At 35.4% G+C, this 15,663-nt stretch overlaps 1 protein-coding gene across 6 annotated transcripts in view; it reads left to right on the top strand.

Annotated features, from left to right (window-relative positions):
* The first annotated feature begins 646 nt into the window (after window positions 1–646).
* The window catches only part of LOC101256535 (transportin MOS14), a 66,031-nt gene continuing 51,014 nt past the window's right edge, over window positions 647–15,663 (top strand). For 2 of the 6 annotated variants that reach the window (XM_010317589.4, XM_026029736.2), the window contains exons 1-8: window positions 653–1,049; window positions 2,476–2,574; window positions 2,661–2,882; window positions 3,017–3,136; window positions 4,814–4,897; window positions 5,021–5,080; window positions 10,474–10,602; window positions 10,730–10,791. In XM_010317589.4, the coding sequence (XP_010315891.1) occupies window positions 834–1,049; window positions 2,476–2,574; window positions 2,661–2,882; window positions 3,017–3,136; window positions 4,814–4,897; window positions 5,021–5,080; window positions 10,474–10,602; window positions 10,730–10,791 (992 nt within the window). In that variant the 5' untranslated portion in view covers window positions 653–833. Of the gene's footprint in view, window positions 1,050–1,249; window positions 1,289–2,475; window positions 2,575–2,660; window positions 2,883–3,016; window positions 3,137–4,813; window positions 4,898–5,020; window positions 5,081–10,473; window positions 10,603–10,729; window positions 10,792–15,663 lie in introns of those variants that run through there. The other 4 variants (XM_069294096.1, XM_010317590.4, XM_010317588.4 and 1 more) reach the window with 3 other exon arrangements.

The following is a 15,663-nucleotide window of genomic DNA, read 5'->3' as shown; positions in this document are numbered from 1 at the left end:
AAATAATGTTAAAACAGTTCTAAAAGATAGGGTAATATAAATGTAAATATGTACTTTTACATAAATTTGAATTAAATTAACGTGAACTCAAAACAAGCCATTATATATATAACTTTTTTCAAAAAAATATATTTACTAAGCATGTTTTTCTTTTTTAAAAGTGGTTACCACTTCCCTTAAAATAATTGAATTGTGATCTTTTACAATTAAATTTCTTTTGCACCTTAAAATCAGTTTTCTATCATATTGTTGTAAAAATTTAATACAGGAATTTTTTTTTTGTAAAATCTTCTGATTTTAAATAAAATATATATAAAAAATGCATTAACATATCATCTAATCTTATGATATTAAATATTTCTTATAGAATGTTAAAATTAATAGATTACTAACATAATTTTTTATTCAAATGATATGAAAAAAATAAAGTACTCACAGTAAAAATATTTAAATTATTTGATATTTAATCAAAGATAAGATGATCACAAAATTAATACTATCCTTAGAAAAAATAAATAAATTTATCATTTGTATTATATTATTATTGTATAACAACTTAAATATATTATTAATTGCTAATATATTTTATAAATTATTTTTAATAATAAAATTGTTATATTTTATTCATCGTATAACAATGAACACTAAAACTAAAGCACAGAAATAACAATTGTAGGAAGTAGGTGGGGTGGGCTACAGGGACATCCGAATAGCGTAATACTTTTTCCACTTAAGGGCTTTGGGCTTCCGCCTGTCAGGTATCGCTCTCTCGCCGTTGGTTTTTGATGATCGAGTCATGTCCGTTGCTTTCTTAGAGTTGAAGACGAAAAAAAATGGAGCTGCAAACGAAGGTCGCGCAAGCTGTTCACGTGCTAAATCACGATAGCCAATCGTGCAACCGTGTTGCTGCTAATCAATGGTTAGTACAGTTTCAACAGACAGATGTTGCTTGGGAAGTAGCCACGTCCATCCTGACATCCAATTATCACCAGCAATTTGCTTGTGACTTTGAAGTCGAATTTTTTGCCGCTCAGATTCTCAAGCGAAAGGTCAGAGCCCAATAAATCATCTTTCACCCCGTTCACTTTTTTTTTTCATATGAAAGGTCCCAACCCTTCTCTTCAGTTACATGTTTGGGGCTCGTCAAATCCTCAGCCTGATGGGGTAAAGAAACATCTAAAAGGGGGCACAACTAATTGTTTAAAATGCTGTAATAGGGTGGCTACCCAGCACACTCGATAGTAATCACTGGTCCTTAAATTTGATGACAGCAAAGAGGAATGTAATGGTACTGAACTGATTGCATCATCATTTTGGATAAATTGGGACGGACTGAGTTACCAATTTTTCCTTGTTTTTCTTCCTTTTATTTGTGGAGAGAAAATGAGTTCACAATTATCTCAAACTTGCAGATTATTGGTGTCTCTCATAGTGTTATTGGATGCGTTTTGATTATTGTCTTTGAATTCTATGCGAACTATACTGAAAGACTTGGGTTTATCCATCATTTTTCCGTACATTGTGAGGTCATGATGTGAGACTATATTAGTTTATTGAGATTATTCCATGATTTACAGTACTTAGGTTTGATTTAGTTTTATTCAATTAATATATTTTACCGATCAGATCTAAAATTGCCTAGAGTCAGTAGTTTACCAAAGTTATACCACTTGCAATAAATATTTCCAACCAAGCTTAAGAGAATAATCAAGCTTATGATTATTCACCTATTCTCTTCAAGTACTCAGTATTTGTAGACTCTGGCATCCTTCACCTAAGTTTCAATTTTTTTGATGAATTTATGAGAAGTTTTGCAGCTAAGCTGCTTCTACCAATCCATCGGAAAATAACCCCTGTTGATATCCATTTTGATTTCTCCTAGTACTATCAATGTAAAATTACAGGTAGTAATCATTATATATCACTGATCCGCTTCAGGTGAACTATGGTTTGACGCCCAGGGTTCTCTTAGTTAAGAATGTAAGTTATTGCTGAGAGGTTAGTCAAAGAATAATTGATGCTCAATATTCTTAAGGAAGTAAACTGTATGTAATTTTTGACATAATCTTTGTGCTTCATTTATACAACCTTCCCATTCTTTTTTTAATAAGGTAATAATTTCAGTAAAAAGTGGAAAAATCCGTATACAAGAGGTATCTGATGGGTACACCAAAAGTAAACTAGAAACAACAAACTAGTTTGCAACTTTACAAAATCTATTTCAACCCTTTCAAATGCTCTCCTATTTCTCTGTTCCCAAATAATCCACATAATTGCTGAACTGGCAACATTCCATGCCCTTGGACTGCTCTTCCCGCTCCTATAAGTTCATTATGCAGCGCCTCAGCACCTGATTATACTTCCATTAAATTGTATTGTGCTGTATTTAGGGAAGGAGAAATCATATCTCTTATTTCTACTTTTTGAGGTTGCTTATATCTTATTGATAGTGTGAGGTTATTGTCTAATTTGCAGATACAAAATGAAGGAAGCTACTTGCAAATGGGAGCAAAAGATGCTCTGCTAAATGCTCTTCTGTTGGCTGCTAAGAGATTTAGTTTAGGCCCTCCACTGGTGATTCAACATTCTGCTTGCAAATTTTTTTATGATTGTTAAAAATGTTATTTATATTTGCTGAGATCTTATTTTGTTGGAAACAGCTGTTGACTCAAATTTGTCTTGCTCTCTCTGCACTCATGCTTCATGCTGTAGAGCATGGAAAACCAATTGAGAAGCTCTTTTGCAGTCTCCAAAGTTTGGAAAACCATGATGAAGGCAACATCGCTGTCTTGGAAATGCTCACAGTCCTTCCAGAAGTTGTGGAGGATGAGAATACTGAGTACAGAGCTAGTTCGGCTCAGCGACGCGAGTATGGTCGAGAGGTTTAGAACTCCTTTTTGATTGTTTTAAAAGCTGCAGTTTTTTTTTTCTTTTGGATAAGTTGATGCTTTATAATGCATGGCTTCCCTTTATCCAGCTTCTATATCTTACATGTATATTTTCCTGCAAGGAACAGCTTCTCTCACATACTTCAGTGGTTCTTGAGTTCCTTCATCGTCAGAGTGATATGAGTTTTAACAGTAGCATTCAACTCCAGGGCAGGCACAGAAAAATTTTGCGTTGTTTGTTAAGTTGGGTAAGTTCATCTTGACTAAATACATTAACCCAGATCTTTTGAGGGTCAATCGAAAACTAGAAGAAAATAAGCAGATTCCCCTGATTCATTTCTGAACTTTGCCAGCTCCCTGACTCTTAACTAACAATGTAAAGGAGAGCCAACTTTTTGCTGCTTTGCTTTTGTAACTATTATGCATCTATTTGATGCCTGCAATAGAACTAATTACTTCAATTAGAAATAAAGGAAAAAATAAGCAGAGACTGTTTCAAAGGAAAAAATTAAGATATGAGGACTGATATAATGCTAATATTATGATGATAAACACTGGTATGTGGCTCTATTAATCAATAATTGTCATCAACTCTTTGCTGGCAACTAGATTCTGCAAATCTTATTTGTTCTCGAGTATTCCTTTTTTTCCCACTTTAAAAGGAATTGGAGTCTCATATATCTGATAAGAGACAGAAAAAGAATCTAATCATCGATCCTCCCCCTCTCTATTTGCACTGACCAAGATTTAGGTGTAGTCTAACTTCCTTGGGTGCAGAGAAACCCAATATTCTAACTTCCTAGCAAAAAGGAACTCTCACAACTATATATAACCCGATCTTCACCCTAGGTGTGTATACCTGGTGCAGAAAATCCTAGCCCTAGCTGGGTCTTTCAGTTCATTGAATTACTGGATCACCAAGAGAGTTATCAGATTCTGAATGAATCACAGTACTGGTTTTCCATCTTTGGTTTGATGGTCATGCTTACTCATGCCTGTTCTGAGTTATTTTGGTCTCATAAGAAGATTTTTTATGCTTTTGACATAAATATTTTTTCTTGTAAAATAATGGGGAATCTTCTGGAGTAATAAAATTTGTGGGTGTCCAATATTAGCCTTATGCATTGGAATGTCTGTGACTGAGGCCACTCAGAGTCTATATGGTATGAGCTAAAGGATTTTATTTGTTGATTGCTGCCTTCTGATATGCAAAGTGAATATAAGAGGACTTCTTTTTGATAAGAGGGTGGCATCTTGTCTTACTTCTATTTTGTTGGAAACACAATTTTTGTTGATAGTAAAATAGGAAAGACCAGAGAAGTTGGAGGAAATCACTTTGAGCAGTAGTCCTGCAAAAAGTCCAGGAGAAGCAAATTGTAACATTCTGTGTACCAGCAACAAACGGCTGTTTGAAATGAAAAGTTAATTGAATATTCATGAAAAAGTATTCCCCGGTTAATGGATTTTCATTTCTTTATGTAAAAGAGAGTTGGATCAAAGGCCTCATGTCTGTACCCTTCCGGAGAACTACTCTTGAAACAAAGAATTAAGTATTATTGTTGCTAAGCTGTTATTAATCCAACTCTGATGGGTCTGTTAACATTTAAGAATGTTTTGCATCACACAAGTGGGAGTATAATATTTTGCAGCCCATTGAAGGCCCTAAATTCTTTAATTTCTTTTAAATCTCAACCATCCATGATTAAAGTATGTACACGCTTCAACTATTTTTGACTAGTTTTTATTTATATTTGTAATCTCTGAAAAAAACTAGATTATTTAACGAAAACCCAACTTTGTCCTGAATGAAAACTGTTATTGGAAAATATGCTTTATTTAATTATTATATGCATCTTGTCGTTGAGTGGGAGTGGTGCCAGAATTAGGTACATGGGTCATTTCTTGTTTTTGTCTTAAATGTCTAGGTTCGAGCTGGTTGTTTCTCGGAGATTCCACCTAACTCTTTGGCTGGACATCCACTTCTGAGTTTCGTTTTTAACTCGTTGCAGGTAATATGTATTGCAAAATATTCTTAAAACCTAACATGCATTGGTAATATTCTAATGATGTCTTCAAGTTGCTTCAAGTTCTGAAGTTGTTAATACCCAGTTACCTACTGAAATGGTTAACAGGTTTCGTCTTCCTTTGATCTAGCCATTGAAGTTCTCACTGAACTTGTGAGTCGACATGAGGTATAATATTCATTTCTTGTAAGTGACTTATGTGAACTGGTTTCTTTATTTATATTAAGGAAAAACAGAGAAAAAGGATGGAAAAGTAAGTATACTATCCCCACAAATTGGACATTTGGAGCGTGAAGTAACATAACATGGGTGGTCCTACATTGGATAGACCAATTTTGAAGATGAGTCTGGCTCTGACCATGTTAAATATCTGAGCATCCAACCCAAAACCTTAAGGGGTCTCGTTTGGTTGGAAACAAGTTATCCCAGGATAAGTTATCCTGGGATAACTTATCCCACCATGTATATGGGATTACTTATTCCATCACTATGATATAAATGGTGGGATAAGTTATCCCAAACATGGCAACCAAACAAGATAACTTTTTTTATCCCATCAATATTATTTTAAATCCCTCACACTAAACGAGCCCTAAGTCCTTAGAAGCTTTATAACTCATCTCAGACGTATATAAGCTAGCACTCTCACATTGTGATCCAATTTTTAGGTTCCACACATATGTAGTTGCAAGTTTACTATTTTGAGAATAGGACAGTGTTAACAAAAACATAAAGCACGAAAAAGCTTTGAGGTTCTTTGGGGCTTTTTGCGCAAAGAAAGCATGAGCTTCAATGTAAAAAGACACAAAGGGATAAAAAAATACAAATATATATGTTTAGTCCAAGATTAATAATTATAAGCATGGATGACAAATATATGAAGGAAGAAATTAAGAACAAAATTCACGATAAAATGAAATTTCAATTGTTTAGTGTAGCCTCTTTATAGAGGCTCCATTGATGAGAAAAAATATGCTTTAAAACCTTGATGACGATACCAAACCGCACATTAAGGGTGTGCTTGATATGTTTTCTTTTTCATGTTTGGTGGCTTATTAAATGTTTGGGAAGTGTTTTCCAAAACTCTACTTCATCCTTTAATTGTTGCATCTTACCCTACCCATACTCCATACATGACCTCCTCGCACCCCCCATTCAAAAAAAATAATTAATATTTTTTTAAAATTTTTAAATTTCAAATATATTTTTATCCTTTACCAAATAAAAAATCTAGAAGTTATTTTTGAAAAATATTTCAAATTTTAAGAATTTTTAACCTCACCATACCCCTACTTCTTACCCCCCTCACAAAAATTGCTTTTTAAGAATATTTTATTTTTTTTAAAAAAACTTTTATGCCGCTCCCCCCTCCACCCCCATCAAATTTTTTTCTAATTTTTCTTTTGGGAAATATTTCAAGTTTTAAATTTTTTTAACGCGAATCCCGCCCTGGCCGTCCCCACCAAATTGTTTTTGGAAACTATTTCAATTTTTTTATTTTTATTTTTATGCCCCTCCCTCACCCAGGCGATTCCCGTCAAATTTGTAGGTATTATATTGATGTAAAATTACTGAAGTTAAAGTACTTATATCCAAAGAAAATCAAACTTAACAGGTAGTTTAAAGAGATAAGAAAATTTATCAACGTGATTGGCTCTAAAACATTGCCCGTGGACAAGTTGCATCAAAGAAAAAGATTACATTAGTGTTTGAGAAAAATGATGTTTGCTCCTCTTGCCTCCAAAGTTTCTTGTATTTCTCACCCTCCAAATGATCCACCAAATAACTGGAAATATGGTATTACAAACTTTTTGTAGAGGTTTTAGGTGCTATCCTCTATTGCCAAGCAAAAGAAAGATAAGGATCGTCTCAGGAGAGAACCAATTGCATTAATGTTTCGGTTGGATGCTCATACTTCATAACACTGTTTCAAAGGTAGACACATCGTGATATCCATGTTATCTTATATCACCTTCCAGATGTCTTAACTCTTAGGAGTCGTTTGATTTGAATATAAATTATGATAGGATAAATTATGATGGAATAAGTTATGATGAGATTAGTTATGATGTGATAAGTTAAACTGAGATTATTTTATATTTAGTGTTTGGTTTGTTGTACTAAAAATAATATGTTTTTAATAATTTTAAGAACTTATTTGTTTACAAAAATACCCTTCATGAATGTGAAAAGTGTTGTATGAAAAGAATTTAAAGGGTTATCTTTGTCATTTATGTATTTTATCTTGGATATCTTATCCCGAAATTACTATACACCTAAAGGGAGGGATAACTTATCGTGATACTATTTATTAATTTCGGGATTAGCTATCCCAGACTTGCCTACCAAACAAAAAATTAAGTGTCACTATGATTTAATGCTACTACTATTGGGTGTTATCCTTCACACCAAACGACCACTTAGGGGTCATTTGGTAGAGTGTATTAGGAAAAATGATGCATGTATTACTAGTACCTTGTTTGGTACTCTTTTTCAACCTATGTATAACTAATGCTTGCGCATTAGTTATACTACTAATACATGCATTACTAATGCATTCTATTTATTATTATTCCTATAGACTCTACCAAACGACCCCATAGTGTTTGGGGGTACTAAAATTTTTTAAGTGTATTAGCTTTGGTCTCCTTATATAACTTGGGGCTTAGCCCAAAATTTTTACCTCAAGTAGTAACTATTTTTTAAGGTTGTGTAAGGATACTCTTAACTCATACACTTATTGATCTTGGATTCTAGCATTTTCTTCTCTCCTACTTGCCCAAAGTTGAACATTAGGAGTGTGAATACATGACACATGTGGCTAAGCATTTGGTAGTACAACATTGAAGATGAGTTTGACTCTAATACTTTGTTGTGAAAATTGACCTTGACCTTGACCTTACGCAACTTTGAAAAGTTAGCCAATTCTTGAAAAATCCAATATCCATTTTATCAACATAGTTGCGGAGCCAACTTTTGGTATTGCTGAGATGGTTTGGTATTGAGTGAGTAATGCTGAGAACTATGAAAGAAACTTTGCATAGCTGGGCTCATAGAAGACGGACGGGGAGATGCAGGGCATGTGAAGTTGCCCCTTTAGCATTGTCATGGACCGTAGAGAGAGGAATAGAAGAGCTTATGATGGAATAGAGAAAGATTTTGTACACTTGAGGAAAAGCCTCTTTCCCCTTATTTCTTTTTGGTGCAGCCATGAGGTTATTGTGTATGGATTGATTAGGTGGCATTCATAGAAATCATATATTTGTGTGAGATTTTCAACATTTTGTATATGGGCTAGTTAGTGCCCTCTCATTAATGATATTCTTACTTCATTAAAAAAGAAGTGTAGATCGTGACAAGAACATGCATATGAAGAGAAGTCACAACCGAGAAATATACAACCCATTTGGATTAGCTGATAAGAAGTACGTTATGATAAGCCTTTTAAGTGTTGTCATCAATTTTTTTTTTTATAAATAAACATTTACATGTTTGGATAGAAGTGTTGAAATTGATGATAAAGAGTTGCCATGTTTGGTAAAAATGTGCAGTAAGTTGTTCTTTTTGTAAAATGACTAAAGTACAGTTAATTATATTTACGAAGGATCGTAAATTTAAGAGGATCTTTGCAATGAAAATGATGAATGCAGATGTGGGACAGAGAGGAAGTTAGAGCTATTGTTTTGAAAATGTATTTTAAGTATTAACTCGAGGGTGCGACCTAGTGGTCAATGAAGTGGGGTGAAAAGCTAGTGGGAGGTGATAACTAATAGGTATCACGTGGAATTAGTCGAGGTGTGGGAAAGCTTGTTCGGACACCATGATTATAAAAAAAGATTATTTTTAAAGAATAAACATTTGGGCCAAACTAAAAGTGCGTATAAATTGAAAAAAACATATGTTCGGGGTGACCAACTTGCAACTTTTGGCTTATAAGCCAGTTTGACTTCGCTTAAAAGTCTGGCTAAACACCCTCACAGTGTGCGGCCAGGGAAATTGAGGGCATAACAATGCCACAGGGAATTCCCTATGGGAACATACAACAAAGGGCAGAGAAGATATCTAGAAAGATATCCAGATTGATTCTGGAAATGTTGCAAGGTATCAACTTTTGAGAGAAAGACGGTGTGGATACTTTGTTTTATTTGAGGCTTTCCCGACAATTTTGAACATTTCGTGTCCCCACTATTTTTTTCTGTATTTACTGGTTCAAGGAGACGAACATTGTGAGACCTAAGATTTAGAAGAATTTGCAAGATTGGGAGATGATTACTCAAACTTTATACAAACAAAGAATTTCACATGTGCAAAGAGACACTTGGAGATGGAGTGGACTGAGAAAGGGTAAATTTAGAGTGAAATTGTGTTACCATATGCTGCTGAAGATGGATAAAGTGAAACTTAGTTGTATGAACTTTAATTAAAAAAATAGATAAGTTGGTAAAATATGTGTATGGATGCAGAGAAGATGTGAATCATTTGCTACGCCATTGCTCAGTAGCCTACTCGTTGTGGTGTACCATATGAGACATGTTTGCGGTGGGACATATAATACCAAAAACTATTAGATAAATGTTAGCAGGACGGAAGTCTTGAGAGATGGAGCAACGAAAAGAGCACGGGAGTTTGTTCTGTTGGCAATCATGTGAACTAGATGAAAGGAAAGAGAAGCACAATTGAAAGAATTGGAAATATATTCGTATTAGTATGATGATTGGGTGCTATTACAGGCGAATCATACTTAAAATGCTTCGACTCCAAAGAATTTGAAGTGCAATTTGTGTTCTTAAAAGCTAACATAAATACAATGAAAGAATCCACCACTCCCAAATTTGTATCACCGGAATCCGAGTACCACCACTGTGGCAACTAATGAGCAATAACAACATTTGCTTCCAGGATCCAAACAAAGAGTAGTATTGTTTTTCATTATTGAAAATTCATGAGATGATGACGATGTAAATATTAGATAAATTTCCAGTTTAGAGAGTAAAAGAGAGTTGTTTGTGAGATATTAAGGAAGTTACGATGTAAAAAGGAGTTTTCTAAAGAAAAATAACAAAAAAAAATGATTTTGAAGGTAATTTAATCATTTAGGAGTTGGAGTCTAGTGGCTGGGGTGGCTAACTAATCATCTTATTTCATCTTTTATGATGTCAAATTACCGAAAATAGAAGAAAAATCTACACCCACTTAAGCATATTTGAGAAATTTAGACGAGGAGGCTAGGGTTTTGAAGGAGGAAATTAATCTGAGAGAAAAATGGGGTTGGTATCAGATGAAGAGACGGGGCGGACAAATTAATACTGAAATTAGTGTTTAAGTATTTTCTGTTTGCTTTCGTTTCATTTAATTTTTGGTCCATTTCACTGACTACAAGGGCATAAATGGAAAAGTATAAACAAAGGACATTTTTGATCATTTCACATAAGGGCATTTTTTATCCTTCCCCGAAAAATAATTAATATGAGATCCATCTGGAAGATTTACACCAAAGAAAATTGGCCCAAATTAATTCTCTTTGGATTTTAAACCAACCTTTTCTACTTTTCCTTTTGCAGTGTATACCACAAGTTTTGCTATGCAAGGTTGGATTTCTTAGGGATGTACTTCTTCTCCCAGCTCTTAATAGTGGAGACGAGACTGTGATAAGTGGTCTTGCTTGTTTTTTGTCAGAAATTGGTCATGCTGTAAGTATTTTAAACTCCGAGCTAGAATTGATTTTTGCAGTTAAATAGAGTAGATGGGTCGTATGCTATTGTTTTCTTGTATCAAGGATCTCTGAAACTAATTAACTATTGTTTTCTTGTATAATAGGCTCCGTCTTTGATTACTGAAGCAAGTCCTGAAGCATTTGTACTGACAGATGCACTCTTGAGGTCAGATGCCATTTCTTATATTTCTTTTTATGCGTTGCAAGAATTTCTTTTATTTGATATGGTAAATAATTTTATTAACAATATGGGGGAAACCCCATATACAAGCCGTATACCATCAAGATATGGTTGTCAACAAAGAAACCAAATGCCAACCCCTTCAAATGCTCTCCCATTGCTCTCTTTCCAAATAATCCATGTAATTGCTAAGAGGCAACATTCCATGCCCTTGAATTTCTCTTTCCCCTTCTGCAAAACCAACTGGGCATTACCTTCATCATTGTGCTCAACATCATCAGCCATTGCAACAAAACGGTCAAAGCCAATAAAGAACCACCTTCCCAGCCGGTTAGTCACTTGACAATGCAATATAACTTATCTTCACCCAAACAATTTACACATGAAACACCAACTAAAATAGGCGATTTCCCTTTCTCAGGTTTCCCGTTGTCAAGATTATTCCCCTTGCTGCTAACTACGTAAAGAAACATACCTTCCTCGGTACTGTGAGTTTCTATATAAGCAATGACGGAAGATACATTCCCCTTTCCTAATAATCTTTCGTTAACAAATTAATAGTTACAAAACAATTTCTACCCTCTCGCCATTCCATCCATCCGATCTATCAATGTATCTTCTGCCCATACAATAACTCAACCATAATATGAAACTCTTTCATCTTCCAACCTGTAGGTTCCTTCTAAATCTCAAATCCCAATGAACTTCCCTCATGCGACCTACAAATTTGATGACTATGATATCTTTTTGGCAAGAAACTTAAATGTTTGGAAATACTTCCTTCAACTCGTTCTCTCCGCACCACTTATATGCCCAAAAACTTATCCTGCTTTTATTCTCCACCATAACAGTGATATGTCCACTAAACTCTTCCCACCTCTATAAATACTCTTCCATAAGCCAAATCTAAACGATATTCCATCGTTTCTAGTCATCGATCCTCCTTCGATGATACCATATTTCTGTTGCGCCCCTCTCAAAAATGCCTTCTCTCCACCTCAAATCTCCATATCCAATTCCTTAACAACGCTTTGTTGAATACCATGTGATATTTCACACGAGTCCTCCCAATTCCTTTAGAGATGTGACGTCTCTCCCATTCACTAAATGTAACTTTTTTTAATAGAAACATAAAATCCTTGGTTCTAACTTCTATCATCATTTTGTTGGCTCCATCGTAAGCATAGTTTTTTGTAATCTGAAGCTTTCTTTATACTGCCCCTACTTCTTTCCTCTTTTACAAATAGATGCACTTGTATTGACTAGGGGGAATTACCCGTACCAGCACGGGCGCAATATAATATAATATTAAAAGTATTAATCTTGGTGAAAGCAACAAATATCAAGATAACTATGCATAGTTTATTTTTGAATCAAATAAATGCATAGTCTCTTAATGTTCTAATTAAATTCTAAGCACTTAATTATATTAGGTATAACATTGATAAACTACTGATTGATGGAATAGAAGCTGAGTATCCAGATACAATAAAAGGGAAAATCTTGAATTATTACAAAAATATGCGCCATGAAGCAGAAAGTTGGAGCCTAGATTGGATGGACAAGTTTAGGGAAAACTTTCAGAATCAGACAGGGAATGGTTGCAGAGATGCTTTATAGACGAAGAAGTTCTCCTGACTTTAAAAAAGTGCAGGAGATTAAGTTTGTGCGATCTGGTGGCGACTTTTGATATTTACACATGGAGGTGGTTTTTTCCTCAGAGTCTAGATGCAACCTTCATTGCATTAACTCCAAAAAGAAAGAGGCAACCTAGCTTAAGGATCTTAGACGATATGCCTTTTAGGCAGTGTCTACAAGATCATAGCTAGAGTCCTCATTTAGAGGCTGAAAAGTACAGATTGATCTCAGGCACATAGAACACATTCATCCATGGAAAAAAAATTACGGATGCAATTTTAGTTGCCAATGAGAGTTTGGACTCAAGAATGGGGTTAGGAGAAGTTAGAAACAGTTTACTGTAATCTGAAGCTTTCTTTATACTGTCCCTGCTTCTTTTCTCTTTTGCTAAGATAGACACTTGTATTAAGGGGAATTACCCGTACCACCATGGGCCCAATATAATATAAGGAATTATTAATCTTTGTGAAACACAACAAACATCAAGATAACTATGCATGTTTACTTTTTTTTTGAGAGTGATAACTTTTTTTTCCCTATTTGTCCACAGGTATACTACATCAAAGTAGCCTCCCTTCCAAAAGTATTATAAACTAGACTGACTCCATCTGTGCTTTTTGTCACAAATAGTCTATAACGTCAAAAAGTTCTTCTGCCTGTACTAAAACTTTCTGTTTACACCAAAAATAATAAAGAGCTGTACAATTCATCTTGAAATTCTGCAAATTGTTCTTCTTGCCCTTAAAACATATTTGATTCCTTTCTTTCCACACTGTCCACCATATACTAGCTGGGATAATCCTCCTTCTCTCCTCCTTAATTGTAGTATTGCCTATATTGATCCAACAATTTAGGAGTTGTGCTATGTTTTTTTGTTTCACCCGAGTGATCTTCCTAAGGCTGCTGAATATTCTCTATAATTGATCTGTCCATTTGCAATGCAAAAATAGATGGTTGACTGTCTCTGCCTGTTCCTCACACAAATAGCATCTTGAGCACAGTTGGAACTTCTGCTTCTTTATATTTTTTTGTGTCAGCACTGCTTCCTTTGCTAGTAACCATGTGAAACAGTTTACCTTGTATGAGATTTTAGGTTTCCATATCATCTGCCATGGCCAGAGCTCCATCCTGTCATTTGAATTTGAATGATTGAGATCTTTGTTAGCTGACTTGACACTGAAAACCCCTTTGCTGCCGATCTTCCACAACCTTGTCTTCTTCCCTAGTCATATTACTAAATTGTGTCATTGTATCATGGAAGGCCATTATGTTCCCCATCTCCCAATCATTTAGATTCCTCCTAAGATGTAAGTTCCACCCCTGTCCTTTCCACATTTGAGCCACAGTTGCATTTTGTTGAAAGCTTAGTGTATATAAGTCTGGGAATAATCGTTTCAGGGTTCTTTGGGCTATCCATCTGTCCTCCCAAAATGACACCTTCATTCCATTACCCACCTGGAATCTGATTCTAGAACGAAACAGAGGCCAAAGATTTCTTACTGATCTCCAGATACCATCTTTTCATCCACCTATTCTCCATTTCATATTTTGCCCTGATCACCTCTCTCCATAGCATATTCTCTCCTGTCATAAACTTCCAAAGCCATTTCAACATTAGGCTTGTTTTTTTCTTCATGTTTCTTATCCCCAGTCCCCCCTCTTTCTTGTTTTTTATGACCTCTTCCCACTTGACTAGATGAAACTTCTTTTTATCTTCATTTCCCTGCCAAAAGAATATTTCTTCTCAAAGCATCTATCCTCTGTATGACCTTGTCTGGTGGTGCTGGGAACACAAACATCATATAAGCAGGTATTGCATCTAGCACACTATTTACCATGGTTAATCTACCTCCTCTAGACAGATATTGGCTCTTCCAGTTGGTTAGCTTTTTTTCACATTTTTCCATTACTCCATTCCAGGTCTTTATTGATTTTCTCTTTACCCCCAATCGCATACCTAGGTATACTGTTGGTAGTTCTCCTACCCTACCACCCAAAACCCCTGCCAGACTCTCCACTTGAGCCACTTCATTTATGGGATAAATGAAACTCTTCCCCCAATTGATATGTAATCTAGAGACTGCTTCAAAGATGATGAATATTACTCTTAGGATCAACATTTAACCAGTCATTGCTTCAAAAAAAAAAAGAGAGTATCATCTGCATATTGCAGATGGGTAATCTCCAAGTCATTTTGTGCACTGCTGTCCACCCTAAAGCCCCTTACCCAACGCTTTATCTTCGCTGTGTGAATTAGGCCTTCTGTATATCAAGCTTGCATATAATTATTTGTCTAGACTCAACACATTCATTTGCTATCAACACTGCATCAATTATTTGTCTACCTTTTATGAATGCCATTTGTTGGTTGTCTACAAGCCTGTGTAGCACTTTCTTTAACCTTTCTGCCAGCAGTTTGGCAATGATCTTGTAAACTCCACCTATTAGACTAATAGGTCTAAAATGTGTCAGTTCCTCAGCTCCCACTTTCTTAGGAATCAAAGCCACAAAGGTGGCATTAATACTCTACTCAAACCTCTCTGCCTTATGGAATTGCTGCACTGTAGCCACCAGATCAGGTTTAATGATGTCCCAGCATTGGCTGAAGAAGGCCATGGAATAACCATCTGGCCCTGGTGCTTTGTCCCCTGCACATGCTTTTATGCTCTCTAGAATTTCCTGCTCCTCAAAAGGTGGCAAGAGTAATTTGTTTTCTTCTTCATGAATCATAGGACAGTTTCTCATCTCCAGGTATGGTCTCCATTCTTCTGGCTCAGAGTATAGTTCCTCATAGTAAGTTACTATCTCCTTCTGTATCTCCTATGGTTCAGTCAAATATTCTCCTCACTTTCAGCTTTGAGATTGTATTCATTCTCCTGTGAGCATTTGCAGTTCTGTGGAAGAAATTAGTGTTTCTATCCCCCTGCTCCAGCCACGCTGCCCTAGATCCTTGCCTCCAAGTTATTTCCTCCCTTTTTGCTATGTGTTCAAACTCACTGATTAATGTTGTTTTAGAGATTGTGTCTTCTGGCCTCGGGGTTCTGTTCTCCTGTATCTTCTCTAACTCAGCTGGCTGTTTCAAGACATTTTGTTTTTGTGTTCTCAAGTTTTCTTGTGCAGTTTTGCTCCATTCTTTCAGCTTTTCTTTTAGTGTTTTGAGCTTTTCAACCAAGACATAGTCAGGTTTCCTGTGAAACTGAAGGAGTTCCACCATCCTTT

This window comes from Solanum lycopersicum, chromosome 2, assembly GCF_036512215.1.
Source record: "Solanum lycopersicum chromosome 2, SLM_r2.1".
In the NCBI taxonomy this organism is placed as follows: Eukaryota; Viridiplantae; Streptophyta; class Magnoliopsida; order Solanales; family Solanaceae; genus Solanum; species Solanum lycopersicum.
The sequence above is the reverse complement of the archived record's forward strand: the minus strand, read 5'-3'. Positions and strand labels throughout refer to the sequence as shown.